We start from the raw sequence: 20,110 nt of genomic DNA on the forward strand, positions 1-20,110 counted from the left end.
TAGAGTTTAGGAGGAGAATAGAGTGAAAGGGTGAGAGAAGATGGAGAAAAGGCCCAGTGGTCTGGAGAGGGCAGACCAACGTGGCAGTAAGCATCGAACAAAGGGTGTGATTGGTTAGGAGAGAGTGCCTGGCGGAGCCGTACTGGGACCCAAGACAAAAAAGAAAAATCATTTCTAATGATCCTGTCTTTACTTAAAGTTTTTATATTTTGTTCATCATGAATTTCTTTGTGCTGATATTGATTTTTTTAAAAAATATATTGCAGTAAAATATTATTTGATTACTGAATTTGTTGGCATCTCCTTAAATTTTATGCCCAAAGAGAGTGTCTCATTGACTCATCTTAGTCCTGGTCCTGCCTTCAATTCCTACTGATTATCAAAAGGCACTATTCGTTGAATCAGTCTGTAGTTTACTTTTCCTGCTACCAATCTGTTTCACGTTGACACCTGGCTTGTTCTACAGATGTGCACACAGTTCCTGGCATCTTACCCTCACTGGGACTCTCAGGGTCCTCAATCTCCTTTTGCCCGTTGTCAAGACATCTACTCAAAATTTACCTTCTCCAGTTTACTGAGCATCTGATAACGCTCCATTTATTTTGCCTCTAATAATGCTGCTTACTAATCAAAGACTAACTTGACAGTGCTCCTTTTTCCAGTTGGGTTATGGAAAGAGAATCAAGTATGAATTCCTGTCTCAGTTCTGCAACCAAATGACCTTGTAATTAGTACCTCTCAAGTTCCTGCATCTCTCTGGATTTCAGATTTCTCACTTTGAAAAAATGACTTTGGGTTAGATGATTCATATGGACCTTTTAGCCAAAATAATCTATAACCCCATGACTGCCTTTGTTTTCTTCTTTGGATCTCTCACATTGCACACACAGTTGGCCTATGTACTCTTAATAGCAGGAGAAGTAAACAAGTACTGAATTCTAGAACATTTTCTGCAGGTCTGATACGATCAAACTGAAAGTCACATTCACCCCATGACCTGTAGTTTTCTACGGCTCTGTTTTAGGACATGAAGTAAACATTCTCATTGTGCTTATTAGAAGACATGTATATTTGTTCTTTTTGATGTGTGCTAAAAGAGGTTATTAATCTTTAAATTAAATCAAATTTATAAAGCAGATAACTATATTCTCCTCCAAAATTTTGCTCCTTGGTGATATTTCCTCACTGACTTCTGAGTCCAGTGATTTATCAAAGGGCAGCTGACTGTTTGTCATCCAGGCTTAAACCTTAAGTACGTGACATAAATCTATTTGCTCTGACAAATGAGTTGGAATTATTTTTTTCTCCCTCTGTCTTTCTTCCCCCCATGTCTTTAAAGATGTTCATAAATTACAAACTTCTGAAAATTGGTTTCAAATTCTGCCACTTCGTTTCCAACCTTACCTAATTCTTTTGGAGAAGTTCTCATGTCTTCACTCAGAAAGTCTTCTCTGTAGCCTCCCAGCTAATGAAATATTTCTCTCAGCTTCAAATAGCAAGAAAGTATTGCATCTGAAATCATTGCATAAACAAGTAGATTAACTTTCTTCCCTTCCTCATGGAAGGAATTCCAGGACTATAAAGAATTACTGAAATTCTTCAGATCCAATCATATCTTCCATATGTTTTTGCACCTAGAGTTTATGTGTATGTTTAAACCTCATGAATGAAGAATCATGGAGTTTGAAATAGAATGCAATCTATTTTACAGAGCATCTCTATGGTTGTGTAGGTTGCACCTGCACAAGAACACTAGGATAAGGAGGCAAGTGTGGACTGAAGTGTAGCCTCCACTCAGCTGGACAAGACATGAGGCCATGAGACTGTAGCCCTTCCAGTGAGGGCACCTGTTCTTATTTGCACAGAGATGCCCTATGGACCACTAGCTCTCTGATAAAGTGTTTACACACACACACGTCCACACACACATACCCCTTATTTCCAATAGATACCTCCTAGCAAGTTCCTCTCAGCAATCTTTTTTTCTCTTTATTCAGTGGACATTTCCCAATAATGAAACACTTAATGATTGAGTTCCAGGGTTAAGCCAAGAGGAAATGACAAATACTGATACCCTTTGGTAACGAGTAGGTTGCCACTGAGCAAAGATCAGAGCTGAATTCTCTCATAGGCACGTACACTTTCCTGACAACTCTGTGGTCAGAATGATCCAATGATAAATAAATAATAGTCCAATGGTGATTCTTAGCTGACTCTCACAGACTCATTTGGTTAGTGGTTATAGTAGGAATGGTTAGAGGTTTTTATTGTCCATGTAGGCAGCCAAAGTAGATAGCTTTATGAACCTGAAGAAAAAAGGCAATTCTGAATCTTACACATCTCTAAAGACGATTATCAGGGTCACCTCGTAAATTTCAAACTTGGACAGCTGCAGTTGCTCAAAAGAGAGCAATTCTTTCTTAAGCTGAAATAAAAGTAATATTGAAAAGGATTGCTCATCTCTGTCTTACCCTCCGTCCACATTCATTAGCATTTTCTCTTCATAAATAGCTCAGGTTATGCAAAGAATGAGATTCTAAAGATAAATTTCCAACAACTAAGAGTGAACTAAATTTGATTACAAAGAGGGAGTTTCCTTCAGCCTGTTTAATTGCATAGCCTTGTTTTTGGCAAATTTCAAATTTACGTGTACATTCTTTTCACCTATTTAAGAGCAGATTTCTCTACAAAATGCATATTCTACAAGAGATAAATGCTTAAAATATTTATACTAACTTAGAAAGGATCGTTAGTTATACCTAAGGGTACAAAAAATGGTGATATGAATCAGAGCGCTTAGAAGCAAAGCTGAAAAGCTGTTGTTTTTATGTTGTTCAATATGTCAGTATATATTATAATTTTTTTTAGGAGAAGAATTTTCTGAGCTGAAGTCGTTTTTCTCTGCCATCTCAGAGAAAAAGCAAGAATTTACATTTAATCTTGCCAATGCCCTCTACCTTCAAGAAGGATTCACTGTGAAAGAACAGTATCTCCATGGCAACGAGGAATTTTTTCAGAGTGCCATAAAACTGGTGGATTTTCAGGATGCAAAGGCTTGTGCAGAGACAATAAGTACCTGGGTAGAAAGCAAAACAGATGGTAAAGTTTCCCATTTTCATAAAATCATTATTTGCCATTGTATTCATGGTTTTTAATATCCTAGAGTAAAGAATGGTTGAATATTTTCCTACTAAACTGCGTCTCAGAGGGATCAAATCTCCTATTTTGCTTCCTTGTTATTCAAATTCACACTAAATTGTAAAACTGAGAGGAATTGTAAGCTGCTTTGAAAAGTACACAGAGTCATTTTATTTTTGAGAGATACCTATTCGTAGAATTCTTAATGGAAGAATTTTAATAACAATTTTTATTTAAGCATAGGCTTTTTAAGTATGGCAGCAGGAATCATATTTTTGGCCAGGTAAAAATTAGATCTGTCAGTCCCAAATGCCTTCTTTCCCACATTTCCTGTGAATTATTAACACATCTTAGTTGGATGTGTTAATGTTTAATAACTAATGTTGATAGTCCTATCATAGACATGGTAATCTGAGCTTTAATTTAAAAGCAGTCTAGCAAAAGTTCCAAAGGGACTAGAGAGTGACAGTAAAAAGAACACAAGCTTAAAAAGTCATCCAGATCTGAGTTCAACTTCTAAGAAGTTCTAAGCTATATCCGCATTTAAAATGAAGGTACTATTGAAACGTTTCTGGAGTACTGAAGATTTCGTAATAATGTACGTAAATGACAAGCATATATTGGGTCTTCAATTAACAGTAGTTTGTTTCTTTGTTCATTCAGCCTTCTACAAAAAATTGTGATGGCGTAAGACACGACTATATTCTTTATGGGAAGCCTCATATTGGGAAGCATAAGTTGAAAATGTGAGATGGGTGCTATGAGCAGCGTTCACAGGACAGTCCTGTAAACAAAAGGAGAACATCCCTAGGCAGCTCCAGGGCATTCAATTATGCTTTTATCTCATAACTTTGAAATACCCATTGGACATAGAAATAGGAGCCTGGTTGTTTAGAAGAGGAACATCATACCAGAAATTTCGTTCTCGTCCCTTCCCAATGGTCAGTGGCTGCAGCCTCAAGAGTAGCAAGTTTAAATGTACCATTCACTTAATTCTGATTGAGCTGCTAGAGAACACTGAAATAAAATTTGAAAAATACCAATATATATACGAGAGGAGATAGTTTTTGTTCTTTCTGTCTGAAAAACGATTTACACAAAAAAATCTCACTAAAGAGAGTTCATTACTAGTTCTGTCCAGATTTGCCTAAGACAATCTTGTATCTCCTGTTTTCTAGTGAAATCCTGTTTGTACCCATTTCTAAGTGAAATATTTAATAGGGCTCCCCTTTACTCTCAAAACTGCCGTGTCTGATGATAAAGCACCCTGTTTATAACTGATCTGCAGAAGAAATTTTTGTTTTAATTCTATTTAAAGCAGTTCCACTGAACCATTATTGTATAATTTTTTCTGCCTCCTCCTCTACCACCTTCGCAGGAAAAATTAAAGACATGTTTTCAGGAGAAGAATTTGGCCCTCTGACTCGGCTTGTCTTGGTGAATGCTGTTTATTTCAAGGGGGATTGGAAACAGAAATTCAGAAAAGAGGACACACAACTGATGAATTTCACTAAGAAAGATGGAACAGCCATCAAAATTCCAATGATGAAGGCTCTTCTGAGAACAAAATATGGTAATATGAGAAATCACACTCTAAAGCATGACTTTGGGAATTGCCAAGTATATTTAATGTTTTATTTTCTCTGTCGCAGGTTATTTTTCTGAATCCTCCATAAACTACCAGGTTTTGGAGTTACCTTATAAAGGCGACGAGTTTAGTTTAATCATCATACTTCCTGCAGAAGACGTGAACATAGAAGAAATGAAAAAGCTAATTACTGCCCATCACATCCTGAAATTGTTCTCTGAGATGCAAGAAGAGGAAGTGGAAATAAGCCTTCCTAGGTTGGTAATGTCATTTTATTATTCTGGTTCTTATGTTTTCACTTATGGAGGACTTTAAATAGCTGGCTGGAAGATAACAAATGCTTGAACAGGCTATTGACAAAAATGAAAAGAAAAGTGCATTTGGAAGCATTACTCCACTTGATAGATACGTAAGACAGGTCTGAACTGTGCTGCAATGGTTTGCTATGAGGAGGACTGAATTTAAGTACTCAATATTCTCTAAAAGAGATGAAGAAATGTAAGTCTTCACACTAAAATTCTGGGACTGAAAGGAATTATCATTGTTTATATTACACAAACTTATCTTTCTCTAATTTTTTTCTCATTGACATTTAAAACATTTATATGTTTAAAGAAAATAAAACCCCCAAACAACTTATAATTCTGTACAATTAAAAATATGTTAAATAACCTTTGAAAGATGGTGCTTTAACAGTCATGGAATCATAAACAGAATCCTATGGTCAGTTTTAGATAGTTAATACAAAATGAAATTGCAAAGGCCTTTCTCGGGAAACATAATTATGAAGACTAATTCCTTAATATCGTGCTTCCGGGAGGCGAGAAACTTCAGAGCGTAAGCTGTGCCCAACAACTCAATGCATACTCTAGTTGAACTTTTAAAAAGAGACAGATGTCTAATAGATTGTCTTCTGTCCTTTCATTTCTAAATTTCTGTTCAAACTCGTCAAGGCCTGAATGGTCTGTGCCCCCATCTTCTGGGGCCTTGGTCTCTTGAAGCTCTTGACTTTTCCTCTCTTTTCCACTTAGCCCAGATCCAGGCAGTCATTTCAATCACACTCTCACCAAACATTTCTGATGTTTTTGTCACCTTGTCTAAATTCTCTCCCCAACTGTCTTCAATCCTGAGTCTACTCAAAAAGCTACTGCTCCTCAGCTGCTGGCTTTCTTAAGCAAAAACTCATACAGAAGTCACTTCTGGCCTCACGGAGGCTGGAGCTTGAGACTCTTCGTTTATCTTCAAGAAATTTCTTTTCTAATACCCACATCACACCAAAACTTTACCTCTATTCTTCAGACACTACTTTATGTTGATTTCTCTTACTCTCAACATATGCCTCAACTTCCTCTTCCTTGAAAACATGTCATCAAGCAAACTCACCTCTCTACCCTTCACCTCAAAATTTGCATAAATCCTTTGCTAATATTCTCTTCCTCTTCCTTCCTTGACATCCTGGAGAAAGAAGTATTCTATGCTTTTCTCACCCTAACGCTGGCTCTTGATCTGAATATAATTAACCATCCTCTTCTTCTCAAAAATCCTTCTTTCTTTAATCGCTGTGGCACTACTCACTTCTATTTCTTTTTCTCTCTCTCTGTAAAATTTTCCTGCTTCCTGACTTACACTTTTTTCTTTCTGTTCCCAAATAATGGTTACCAGAATTTCATCTTCAGAATTTTCCTCTTCTTACTCTCCTTTGTTTGTCCCTTATTATTCATGTCTCTAAAATCTGAACCTCTCCCCTAACTTCTTTTCCAATTCCCTACTATCTGTATAGCTCTACTTGTATGTTTCTCAGTCTTTCAATCAGTATTTTTTTTAGCTCCTACCGTGTGCCAAACATTGGGGATATAGTAGTGTATGTGGCAGATAGTTTACTTTCTAATAAGAGAAATAATAATTTTTGGAATTAACTTGTTTATTTTCAGATTTACTTCTCTCTCTTTCTCTTTTTTTGCTTTGAAAAGATCACTGTTTGGGACCAAAGAAGCCTGAGTTTGAAAACTATCTGTGCCATGTACTAGCAGTGGGGTCTTAGGAGAGTCACTTGACTGTCCTGCGTTGTGGTTTTATTAGTGTAAAGTGGGGATAGTGATACCTGTAACCATGGTGGCCCCAGCTTCATTAGCCTCAATAACAAATGCCCAGGTAACAATGCATAAGTCCCCAAACTCAACTACAACAGGAAATACAGTCTTTTGCTAGAATTCCCTTCTCCAACATTTTAGGAATCCCTGCAGGAATGTTTCACAGTCCACAAATCCATTCAGGCTCCTGCAGTCTGGACGGCTTTTCGAAACTGTTTGGCCTTATCATTAGCTTCTTCAAACTGTGGCCACACTCTCATACAACTTCTCCCCTAGTGTGGACACGGAATTCTCTTCGAATTCTTCTGAGAACAACTGTTATGAGTTGAATTATGTCTCCCTCAAATTCATATGTTGAAGTCCTAACCCTCACTACTTCAACATGTGCCTTATTTGGAGATAGTCCTTACAGAGGTAACCAAGTTAAAGACAAGTCATTAGGGTAGGCCTTAATCCAATATGGCTGCAGTCTTTACAAAAAGGAGAAATTTGGATACAGTGATACACATAGAGGGAAGACTATGTGAAGAGACATAGGGAGAAGATGGCCATCAACAAGGCAAGGAGAGAGGCCTGGAGCAGATCTTTCCCTCACAGCCCTCAGAAGGAACCAATGCTACTCATACCTTGATTTTGGACTTCTAGCCTCTACAACTGCAAAATAATAAATTTCTGTTATTTAGGCCACCCAGTTTATGGTAATTTGTTAAGGTAGCCCTTGGCAAACTAATATAAGCAAAAACAACTTCAGGGTTTAACCAAATCTTTCTGAAAGCTTGGTGTTAATAAAAGGGGCCTATAAGGTGGAAAGTAACTTAAAACCAGGTGCCAGGGCTGAGCGTTCCTGGAGTATGAGCCACTTCTTGTGCCAGAGAGTCTTCTGTCCATTGCTGTCCTTAGCCGGACATTGTCATGGTGCCTGGCCCACTCTCACCCCAAGAGGGTATCTTTCCGTCTCCCTCCTACCCAGCATCCAGAGTCCTCCAACTTTTCTCAGCATAGAAAGAAGGTGACACAGGTATCCCCCAGCCCTTCTAAGGCCAGATTCCCAGTTATGATAAGAATCTATAGCAGTAGATTTTAACCTTCAGTGAAAACATTTTCATATCATGTAGAATAGATTATACTCTCATCATCTCGAACTTCTCCATTTCCATCCCACAGGTTCTATTTGCATAACCAAAAGTTCATTACACTGCTTTCCCCAAACAAATGAACAATTTGCCTTAAAAGGTGAATTTGAATCTTTAGTTATATGGAAACAGAAACATCAGTTGGCAGTTGTACCCCACTTTTCCAAGCAAATTCTAACCACCAAAGATTTTTTTAAAATTTGGTGGCGGTTTCAATTACAATACATTATTACATCCTTCTCTTCATAGCACAAAGTCTGGCAAATAGAAGATGTTAAATAAGTGATGATTATTTTTCTTTCTTTGTTAAGAAGATGATTGCCCAGCTGGTACCAAACTACAAAGCCTTCTCTGACTTCTCAATCTCCCCCACTCCTACCCCTCTCTCTTGCAGACTCTTCTCCATGGTATCTAACCAGTCCCTTCAAAATTAGCTCTTCGATGTAGATTTCCCCAACATGCTCAGTTAAAATCAAGCATTCCTTATTTCTAGAACACTTTAGGTGAGTTTACAGTATAGCACTTATTATATCGCGTTCTCATTTCTTGCTTACATTCTTGTCTATCCTAGTAAGACGTGAGCTCTGGGACAGGCAGCTATGTCTCCTTCATTTTGGTTTCCACAGTCCCTAGCACATTTCATGGTACATAGTATGTGCTAAATAAATATTGTTGAGTTAAATTACATAAATATTTCAAAGAAAGAGATAGTGTATTCTCTTTTTCTAGTTTTAAATATCTCAAAAAGCAGGATTCAACTTTCCAGTCAGTCTATAATTCATTCTCTGTAAGGATCGTGATGAAGCCATCTCTCCTTCCCAGACATGCAGCATAATAAAAGATAGGACATCAGCTATTTTTTGGAAACTTCTCTCTAGAGAATTAAAAATGAAACTTTTTTCAATTCACATGACTAAAAATTTTTTATCAATTGTTCAATTACATTTAAAATTTATTCACTTTTCACTAAAGGGATGAGTCTTTTGATTTCTTAAAGGAATGATTTGCTTAATGTGTTAAGTTCAGGAACAATTTCAGTCCATCAGGACATTTATTGAATTAAGTTTCCTGAGTACTAAGATCATGGGTCAAAAGTTCTGAAATACATTTTCCCCAAAATGAACAAGTTCCTTACAACAGAAAAATACCCATTTAAAATCTGTGTTCAGTACAGAAGAAGAAAAGCAATATAGGTTCAATAAAAATTTTTTGTGGACTGACAATTTTATATTTTATTACTCAGCACTGTGGTTCTTTTAATCTGAATGAATGCGTTTTGGTTTCAAACTGATAACTGAAGATTTTGGCAAAACTGGAGCCATTTAATCAGCTGTATTAGTTTCATATGACTGTTGTAACACATCACCACAAACTAAGAAGCTTAAAACAACAAAAATTCATTCTCTCACAGTTCTGAAGGCTGGAAGTCCAAAGTCAAGGGGTCTTCAGGGTTACACTCTCTCTGAGACTCTGTGTAGACTCCTTCCTTACCTCTCCCTAGTTTCTGGTGGTGTGGTCCATAATCCCTGGTGTTCCTTTGCTAGTGGACGCATCACTGTAATCTTTGCCTCTGTTGTCATGTGGCCAGCTCTCTTCACATGGCATTCTTCTTTCTTATAAAAACACCAGTCGTATTGGATTAAGGGCCCACTCTATTCTTGTGTGACCTCAACATAAATAATTATAGTTGCAATTACCCTATTTCTAAATAATGTCATATTATAAGATGCTGGGGGTGTTAGGGCTTCAACATACGAATTTTGAGGGGACGTAATTCAACCCATAACACCAACTATACTAAATTCTGTTATTGTGAAAAAGACAAAAAAGCTTCTTTGGTAGCAAAATTTAGTAAATGCCAAAGAGAGAAAAATTAATCGTAAGAATGCTTGTATATAAGCAACAGTAGGAAGGAGCATGTGAGCGACTGTTTACATTATAGTTGCTATTTAAGAAGCACTCCTCTTTTCCCTCTTTGATGTATGACTAGTTTATAATCAAGGCCAATAAGATAGAGTCTAAAAGTACTAGGATGCTTTCTACTGTTTATTGTCAGTAACATACCGGATATCTCATTTTGGACATTATCCTGCAGTTGGATATCAGCTAAAATAATCACGTTACTTTGTGTAAATGTAATATGGGATCCTATAAACATCTTAGTGGTCAAACATCCTCAGGTTGAAGAATCTAACACACACTTGCTATATATCAGATTCTTCTCTGTATAAGAAATGTTCTGAGAATATGTTTCTATGATTATGTGTATGGGCAAAATGACCGTTTAATACATGAAAATAAGGTAAATAAATAACTTTTATCATATAGCACTTTAACTTTGCAAAGCATTTAGCATTTACATTTTAATACTGAATGTTGTGGGTCCTTAGTCTGACATTTGTATATTGCATTTCACAGATAAGAAAACTGAGTCACTCAAAAAGTAAATTGATTGACATTCAACTAAGTGCTGGGAGCCTGGATTAGCTCTTGTGTATTGGCTCACAGCCTTACAGTCTTATTAGTTGGCTACTTATTAGAAACTTTATCTCCTGTTCAAAAGCACAGATTGACTGGGACCCTGCTGTGGACAAGGGACTGAGATGGATACAAAGAGATATTGATGAGATGGTTATCACTTAGATGAAGCGGTGCAAGATTTGCACAAGAAACTTACTAACAATATACAGCAGTGTACAGTAAATACTAAAAGGATGGTACAACCAGAAAGCACTAGGAGGTTCATGAAAAAAGAGAGGGAAGAAGGGAGAGGGAGCACCAGAAACCAGAATTGTTAACAAAAGCATCATGGAAGAGGAGGGACTTAAACGGGGCTTTAAAAGAATCAAGAGGGTGAGCCCCATATGCAGCGGGGAACTACTAAAAATTCCTAAGTAGGAGAGTGGCATGAGGAAGGCAACGTTTCAGAGACATCTATTTGGTAGCGGCAACACCTTTGTTCATGCTTGATAACTTGTCTGAATTCTTGACGTACTCTCCCCTCCATCCCTGTTTTTCTGGATAACTTCTGTTGGTCCTTAAAAGCAAATTTGGATTTTAGAAAGCTTCTCTGATCTCTCCACGCAAATTCACACAACAGCTTCCCTTCTCCCTGCTGGGAAGTTTTTCTTTTGTGTTTGTTTCTGAATAGCAGTTATATTAACATTATTTTTTCGTCTTCTCCACTGGACTGTAAACTTCCTGAGCTCAGGAGCTATGCATACACTTGTCCCTTGGTATCTGCTGGGAATTGATTCCAGGGCCCCCCTCGGATACCCAAATCCATGGATGCTTAAGTCTCTTTTATAAAATAGCATAGTATCTGCATATAACCTATGCACATCCTTCCGTATACTTTAAATCATCTCTAGATCACTTCTAATACCTAATACAATGTACATGCTATGTAAATAGTTGTATTGTTTGGGGGATAATAACAAGAAAAATAAGTCTGTACATGTTCAGCACAGACACAGCCATCATAGGCCTTTCAATTTGCGGTTGGTTGAATCCAGGTATGTAGAACCCGCAGATACAGAAGACTGACTGTAATTCCTTTCCGTGACCCCAGCAAAAGCATGCATCTGAAAACTAGTAGCTGTTCAATGAACATTTGTTGCTTTAATCTGAATAATAGTGATGTTCAGGATGTGTTAAAGAGAGAAAGACTGAAGCTCAAAAGATCAGTTAAGAAATCATTGCAATGATTTGGGCACTAGGTAATGAGTATTTAAAGGGAGCAACCTCATTGGGAATAGTAAGGAACCGGTGAAAGAGAAAGACATTTATTGAAGTGTGTGACTAACTAGATATGGGTTAAGAAGGAATAGATTGTTTTGAGGTTCTAAGCTTGATTTACTAGGAAAATGAGAGGACTGTGCTTTCTTGTTCTTTTATAGCAGTCCTTAACTAGGCACCATGGACTTCTGGAGAGTTTGGGGGAGATTTCAGAGAGTCCTTGAAGCCCTTGAAGTTATTAGCAAGTTTATGCAAGTAGGGTCATATATGTGTTTTTCTTGGGAGAGGCTTCATAGTTGTCATGAATTTCAGTGGTCCATGTCCTCAAGCTTGTTAAATACTACAGTCCTAGTCAACAGTACAGTAAAAAGTAAACAATAACCAAAGTCTTTCTGCCAGATATCGTTCTTTAAAGATATTGACTTATGTGGCATCACACAGTATCTTTTATCAACTGTTGAAACCAGATAGTGGAAAATAGAACATAATGTTGAAGACCAAGGGCTTTGCCACTATCTCACTGTATAACTTTCATTACCTTACCTAAGAATCTTTTATTGTTAAACAGAATAATGATAATCCATGCCCCTTAGGATTGTTGTGAGGATTATATGAGATAAGGTGTATAAGATTTTTAGTCCTCAATATTATCTCTTATTATGATTTTTATTATTATTCTTATTCAATTTTAGCATTTATTGAGCATCCATTATAGTGCCAACACGGTCCTAGAAACTTCCCCTCTTTACTGATCTCATTTAATCCCCACAATAAATTTGACAGAGATCTATTTTCATATTCAAGTTACAGATGAAGTGCAGACAGATAAATACCCTTCCTGTGGTCATACAACTAAGATATGTCAGAGCCAAAATTGCAGGAGTCAGAAAACAGGTGTAATGTGGGGCAAGCATGAGGGAGAGCACAGAACAGAGCAAATGGTCAGTGATAGAATGAGCAGGAAGATAAGAGGTGTGGAACAGCAGTGCCAAGGAGACTCTTGAAAAGAGATAACACCTTCCATAGGACGTGAAGTATCATATCCTTGCTTGGCTAGAAATCAACTCCAGGCTTGGCCAGCTTTGGATCTCTAAGTGGGTGGGTGTGAACTGTATATGGGCAAGAGAAAGTGAACTCAGGCAAAATGCAGCTAGATATGAGAACTGATGTGTCATGACCAGCTGCAGAAGGGACTACAAGGTGTTCCTTTACCTTAACCTGTTGGACACTGATACAAATTGGAATCCCAAGTTTTCATTAAACATTATCGAGACACGTTTCATAAGTGACAGAAAGCATTTTTAATTCAGCCCTTGAGGCTAATAGAGTATTTCACACACACACACACACACACACACATACACACACACACATACACACACATGTTCTATGAGGTAATTGGTTAGAAAGTGACCAGAAACTACCATGGATTCACATAATAGTCTAGGTCCACCACTGTCAAGGATTGTGTTATATTTTTATTCTTGTGGGCAGTCCTAAGATTTGGTTTGGTTGGTTCTAAGCTTGAACATTCCACGGACACTTAAGCCCACTGATCAAAAGTGGGATTACAAATAATAAGGATAGGGACTCTAAAGGGAGACCCATCTAAGACTTTTTGTCATTAACCAAGAATCCTGGGTGTAAAGGAGAAGGAAGGAACACTACCAATCCACAGTAGGACCTGCAGACCAGGAGTAGATCCATCTCAAAACAAAAATTCTGAACTTTTCTTTCATTTTCTGCAGCATTTCCCCGTGTAAGACCCCTTTAAGCACAATGGTTGCATATGGCAGTAAATTGCTGTTGTTTAAGCAAATAGATAATGTTTACATGTGCTAAAACATTCATTTCATGAATATTTAGTTGTTAATTGTCTAGGTAGTCTTTTCGCTGCTCATTCTTTCACCTTTAGCTGTATTCTTTTGACAATTTTAGAGGAGGGTCAAGGAAAAGGGGAAATGAACCACATCTAGAATAAATATTAAAACATAAACTTTGGAAGAGGTGCATAGTTAACACTATACGTATGTAATGACCAAGCTTATGATTTTGAATAATGTTTTGATTAGAAGGCAATGTGAGTTTAGCATATTAGCTTTAACTTGGAATGGACCTGAGTTTGAATCCCAGCTGTGTCCTTTCTTGACCTTAAGCCTGGAAATCAACCTCCTCAAGCTTCCACTTTCTTATATGTTAGCAGAAATAATAGTGCTAACTTCCTAGGGTAACACATGGAAGCGCTGCTTCACATGTGGCTATTCATGGCTCCAATAATTATGGATAATTAGAAATTGGCTGTAGATTACACTTTCATTAAAAGGTTGAATGGGTTTCTATTGCCGTAGTTTTCACCGGACTATATTATGCGCAGGACTGTTATTTAAATGACTCTCCGGTGATAATTAGGCATTATTAGAAGTTGTAATAAGTCTTGCAGTATTCTTGTCATTATCCTAAAATCATTGGACTATTATACTAAAAATAGCCAATTTATAGGTGGACTAGAACATTCATCCTCCACCTTTTAGAAGCCCTCACTCCATTCCGTTTAAAAAAAGTGTGGTAATGAAACAGAAAAAAAAAGGAAGAAAACCTCTAAATCATCTTTCTTAGCAGGAAGTTCAAAGGAAGAAGTTTAAAACAGTTGGCATAAAATAAGCTCTTTTCATTTTCAGTAGATTTTAATGTGCATGTTGTGCCCATTCCCAAATAGCTAGGGTTCTGAATGAGTTAGCATCTTCCAAAAGTGCATAATATTTTACCAAGAAATAATTTAGGCCCAGTAAATTTCTGTCATGGCATGTTCATTGTTTTGAAGAATTATAATTAAGAAGCTTGTACAGTATTTGGCAATTAAAACAATGATCTAATTAGACTCATTGCCCAAGGTAATTTCTAGCTCCAGATGTGGCCCTACCTGTTAGCTAAGTGGGATCCTGTGCTTGAGCAGTTGTGTCTGTCTCCAAACCAGAGAGCACACAGGCAATGCCCATCAGGACAGACAGAGCTCCTTGAGCAGGAGTCGCCCAGGAATTAGGCTGATGTAGAAAATATACATGGCTCCTTGTCTAAGGATTTACACTCTTTTTTCCCTTCATAAACAAAGTTTCCAACCTGGTTTTAAAAGGCAAATTGTGCTTTAAGCATCTGTGAAGTCAGTAAATATTAGCTGCTGCTTCTTCTTATTGAAATGGAAAAGTGAGGTTCAGTGATTGCTGTTGACTTGGAATCACAGAAGATCGGTGTCACCCGATAAGCTCTCTCTTCCCCTCCTGCAAATTGAGGCCTGGAGGGGTGAGGCGAATCTGGAGTCCTAACTTAGGGCCCTGCATTGGAAGTACTGGCCTCTTTTTTTTTTCCTCCTGTAATTTTTACCTTTTTTTCATTTGAAAGAAATCTAGCTCCCTTCCAATCTTTTACTTCTTTACAGAGTCTATTGGGAAGATGTTAGGTGTGTTCAAAAACTGAAGGAAGTCACATCAACCGTGAAAAGAGGTGGGAAGCATAAGAGGTTATTAATGCCTCTCTGTACCTCAGTAGTTGGCTCCTGTCCTCTCTCATAGCATCTTAGACGTCTGCCAGGAAATGTCTTTGATGGTGTGAAAAAACTGAGTGTGCAGAGTTGATGGAGGGAAACTTTCACGTCTAGGGAAGGAATGAAGCAATTGAAAACTTAGAACTCTTATCCTGTTTTGTTGGGTAATTGTTACCCAAAAATAGAGTATTCTTTTCCCGTACCAAGCAACCATTTATCTGGGAAGCAAGTTATTAGCAACCCACAACTGCTCATGGGAGTTGGGGGAAAATGGTGTGAAATGTAATTGGGATAATGAAAACAAAAGATTTCCCAATATAATGTCTTCCAAGTCAGCCACTTTATAAAAAGCATTTTGGTAGCAAATGTGTACAGTGTTTCAAGATTTTTCTTCATCTGTTTTTAAAACAGATTTAAGGTAGAAGAAAAATCAAACTTCAAGGAAGCTTTGTATTCTTTGAACATCACTGAGATATTTAATGGTGGCTGTGACCTTTCTGGAATAACAGGTAGTATGATACATAATTCTTATATTATCATGTTGATACGTTTTCTTAGTAACATATATCTTGTTGATATGTTTTCCTAGTAACTATGTTAATGGACTGATATTAAAACTGAAAGAGCCTTTGGTCCCAGAAAATATGTACACAGGGCATAGATGTCATAGATATGTTGAGCTATCTGTAAACAAGCAATCTACTTTGCATTTAAGTAGTTTTCCTTAATGAAAGTCAGAAAACCTTTTAGACTGTTAGATAAGCCTTGTAAGCATGCCTGTAATGAAACTATGTAGGTAAAGTATTATATGGGCTTTTATTTCAGTTCTGTTTGGATTTCTTTATCTGAATAGTGGGAATTACAACTTTGAGTCTCTCACCTAAGCAGAGCTAATAAAACTCTTATAAACCAATTTGCAAATGTTAATTCGGTAATATTAGAGCCCCTGAAACAGAAATCCACAAGCTGCTGGATGATGAACACTATCTAAAAATTGTAATGCTACAGCTTGTAGATTTAGCTTGGGACCGATAACAAATCTGAGAAGACAGAGTTTTGTGCTAACGTGCACCTGGGAAGTTTTCCCTGGCTAAGACGCTCGTTTGCACATTCAAGCCCAAGACAGTCTTTTAATTTCTCTCATCTTAGAAGTACCCATTAGTTCAAAAATAACTAATTAAAGAGAAAAAGTGGATGAAGAAACCTAATTTACCCTCTTTTAAATTCAGTCTTCTGTTTTATAAAAAGGAGCAAAAGGATACAAGCTTGTCTGTCTGATGGATTTTTGTATCATAACATGGAAATATCGTGTATTCCTATATAAATACCTGGGCTTTGGAGAAGTACTCATTAATTTATTCACTCATCAATTATGTGGGTGAATGGGTAGAATGGATGAGCTTTCCTGGTGGAGGAGGTGGGTGGGGTACACAGGTGACAGAGATGTTCATTACCACCTTCACACATGATTTAGCTACTTGTTCTCACTCTGACAGATAGATCTGACTTTAACAATTTCATTGGCATCAGGAATGAGACAGTCAGCATTAAATACTGCAACAGGATGCTATCTGAGTGTGCCCTGGAACACAGCCACCTTGCCAGCCTGAAATAAACCAAGCCGTTTTTCAAGCACCTCTTTCTCTTAAAGTTCTTTCTGGCTTTCAGAAGCTTAACTCGCTATACTTTAGACTGTAAATTCCCAGCAATTTGTGACATTTATGAAATCTCCTTTTATAGGTAGATTTATCAAGAAAATACTTTCAAAATGCTTCATAAAAGAATTTGTGCAAGAGAATAACCCTGAGCAGGGAAGAATAAATGTCCAACATTTTCTGTTCTTTCGTTACCTATTTGTGTTGTTTCACTACTTTGGTTCTCACTGCCTGAAACAGAACAAGCACAGCCAACGCTGGCACTGCATCTGGTCATTAGGAGAACAGTGAATTCCCCACTGTCCTGTGCATTATTTGTGCAATAACATTCACTAAAGGCTGCTGTGAACCAGTCCAATGCCAATGCTATGGGATATTTACACAAAAGAGACACCACCTCATACTCATTAGTTCACAAGTTTTGAATGAAATGTTTTTAAAGAATTACTTTGAAAAACTTGGGATGAATATTTGGCTTCTAACTGTTAGAACCTCTTGTGTTACCTTTAGTAAAATATTCAACCTTTCTGATCCTCAACTTTCTAATCTGTTAAATGAGGTAATATATCCTAGTGGCAGAAATAAAAGAATGTATGTAGACCACCTTGTTCAACATCTGGCACATAGTAGATACTCAGTATATGTTAAATACAAAAAAAAAAAAAATCCCAGTGGGGCGAATGGCACTTGTACATCTTCTAGTAAAGCTGTAGAAGGTTTCTTGTCCTCTGAATTTGACAAAGACATATTTAGAATTTTCATAGAGAACTGAGGGGAAGAATTATTACCAAGGTGTAGAAACCAGTGAGTCTATGGAGTCCAGATTCCTTGTTCTAGTCTAGTACCTCTCAGGTCCTGTTCTCTTCCCAACACTGAGTCCTCTCTGTGGTAAGATGGAGCACAGCAGACCAAATGCTCTGTATGACAGTCAGGGAGTCATTTGGTCTGGTGCTATTGCTAAACTGCGTGAAATTCTCCACTCCTCCCCAACCTGATGTTTTGTCTTTGCTCTTGGCATGGGCCCCTAGGTCATTTACTCTGGGCTCTATATGGGAATCCTGTCTTATTCCAGGCAATCCTGAGAAAGAGGGTTCTTTTTCACTCGACTTTGAAAGACCATTTTGCATTTCGGTTAATCCGCTCAATAATGCAGATGCCCGCTTTTCTCCATCTTACATCTTTCTATCAGTAGACATTCATATCCATTGACTTATTAGTTTAAGTATTTGTTGTAAGCCAACTACATGCCAGGCAGTTTTCTAGGGATATAGCCATGAATAAAGGGGACAAAGTTCCTCTTCTAGTGAAGTTTCTATCTGTTAGGGAAGATGGATAATTAATTAATTAATTAAATGATAAAGCCATAGATACTGTGAATTTAAACAAACTATGGTCATTCGATAAATGGTAATTAGGTCAGACAAGAGCAGAATTAGACAGGGCGGTGAGGGAAGACTGCTATTAGGAAGCGACATTTTTGCTGAGACCTAAATAACAAGGGAGCCAATCAGAGGAAGTTCTGGGGAAGGAGTTCCAGGCAGAGGGAGTGCTGGGGCTGAGGCCTTGATGCTTCTCTTTGTAGCTGGAGCTATGGGTGAGGAGGGGAGGACGGGAGAGGAGGCTAAGTATTCAGGGCCCAGAAAGAATCATCACAAGCAATTTGGAGTTTATTTTTATTGGGATAGAAGCCTTTTTTAATGCAAATATCATTTTGATGACTTCTCTCTTTCTTGCCTGAGGGCATTTGCTTTACTGTAAGCTGTCAGAGCTGGTTCCCTTTTACTAAAGTATTTCTTCAAGAATCCTTTCAAATCCAGTGGTTTTGGTGGAGTCTGCCTACATCACAGCAGCTTTCTCTCTCAAGAGAAACAAAGGTCCTTTTCCTTCTTTCTCTTGGACTTTCAAGGCCCATCTTTCTCTTCTCCACCCTCTTGCCACCATTGAACACATGACCGCATTTCTGTTGACTCTCTGAGGAACATTGTCAGATCCATCTGGTCTTGACACAGCAGGGATGGCTGATGGTTTCTGAACTCGTGGTTTTACTTCCCTTCTCAAGGAGACTGTCCTCACAGGTCACTGTGTCAGAAACACTTCACACAGATGGCAGTTCCACCAGGGGAGAAGGGGGGCCTTCCCTCTCAGCTTGGATCCACACCAGAGCAAAACGTTGTGGGACACTATCCTACACTGAGAAATTTGACAGGTTTTAAAGCATAGCTCTGAAGTGATTTTGTAACAGATGCCACAAAAGCTCTTCAGACTTTTATAGCCTCACCATTCTTGAAGGAAAGTAAATTTTGTTTTAAACTCGGATCAAAACTGAATACAGAATTGAAAAGGCAAGCCAGCTTTGAGGTTGAATACATAGGGTGGGATTAATTCAGATCTGTAAAGCCTCTTTCATCCTGTCAGTAGACCATGGCTAAGGGGGGCAAAACCCTCTGTCCATTCAAATATTTCACTGAGTGGGAGACCTGGTCTGAGGCTTCCCCTCTTCTGTCTTTATCTTTTATATCTGGGCTGACCTTGGTCTCTCTGTATCGGTCTCTATATCATCTCTGCAAGAGCTGAACCTAAACCACCTTTATCTCTAGCAAATTAACTAACTTGGAAAGAGTTTGTATTTTTCTTTTTCTTTGTTCATTTGAGAATGTAATTAACTTTGGACCTAATAAGTAATGGCTCTGAATTTTAACCCTTAAAGACACTTTCATATTTTCCGACAGACTCATCTGAGGTATACGTTTCCCAAGTCATCCAACAAGTTTCCTTTGAGATAAATGAAGACGGTGGTGAGGCTGCCACATCAACTGGTAGGACAATTGATTTCCCAACAAGCTAGGAGGAAAGACTCGGGGAGAAATGAGCATATGAGCATTAGGCTACCAGTGCTTTTGTATTACTCTGGTCTCTTTTTCCTTCCTGCTGTTCAGTACCCTATAGGAAGAAAGAAGAAATTGGTTGTATAAGTTGATTATGCATCTCTGCAGCCACAGTTTAATGCAAAAGGGAAGTGAAGGGATTTGATTAGGAGTTGAAGCCCATCTACTGATAAGTGTTTATTTGCAAATTGGATTACCTGCCAATTAACAGATTGGACCTGTGGAGAAAAGTTTAGGCTCAAACATGAAATCATCATTGCTCAGGAGTGCTCACTCTTAAGTAATTGTGTTAATTTCCTTCTTCCATTACACCAGGTTACTCTCTACTGTTCTAATTTGATTCTT

At 37.8% G+C, this 20,110-nt stretch overlaps 1 protein-coding gene across 1 annotated transcript in view; it reads left to right on the plus strand.

Moving 5' to 3' along the window:
* SERPINI2 (serpin family I member 2) overlaps positions 1 to 20,110 on the plus strand; it is a 29,589-nt gene that overhangs the window by 2,108 nt on the left and 7,371 nt on the right. Inside the window, exons 2-6 of the mRNA XM_046657997.1 lie at positions 2,869 to 3,099; positions 4,517 to 4,711; positions 4,791 to 4,983; positions 15,637 to 15,734; positions 19,610 to 19,696. Coding sequence (XP_046513953.1) covers positions 2,869 to 3,099; positions 4,517 to 4,711; positions 4,791 to 4,983; positions 15,637 to 15,734; positions 19,610 to 19,696 — 804 coding nt within the window. The remainder of the gene's footprint in view (positions 1 to 2,868; positions 3,100 to 4,516; positions 4,712 to 4,790; positions 4,984 to 15,636; positions 15,735 to 19,609; positions 19,697 to 20,110) is intronic.

The sequence above is a fragment of the Equus quagga genome, chromosome 4, assembly GCF_021613505.1.
Source record: "Equus quagga isolate Etosha38 chromosome 4, UCLA_HA_Equagga_1.0, whole genome shotgun sequence".
NCBI classification, from domain to species: Eukaryota; Metazoa; Chordata; class Mammalia; order Perissodactyla; family Equidae; genus Equus; species Equus quagga.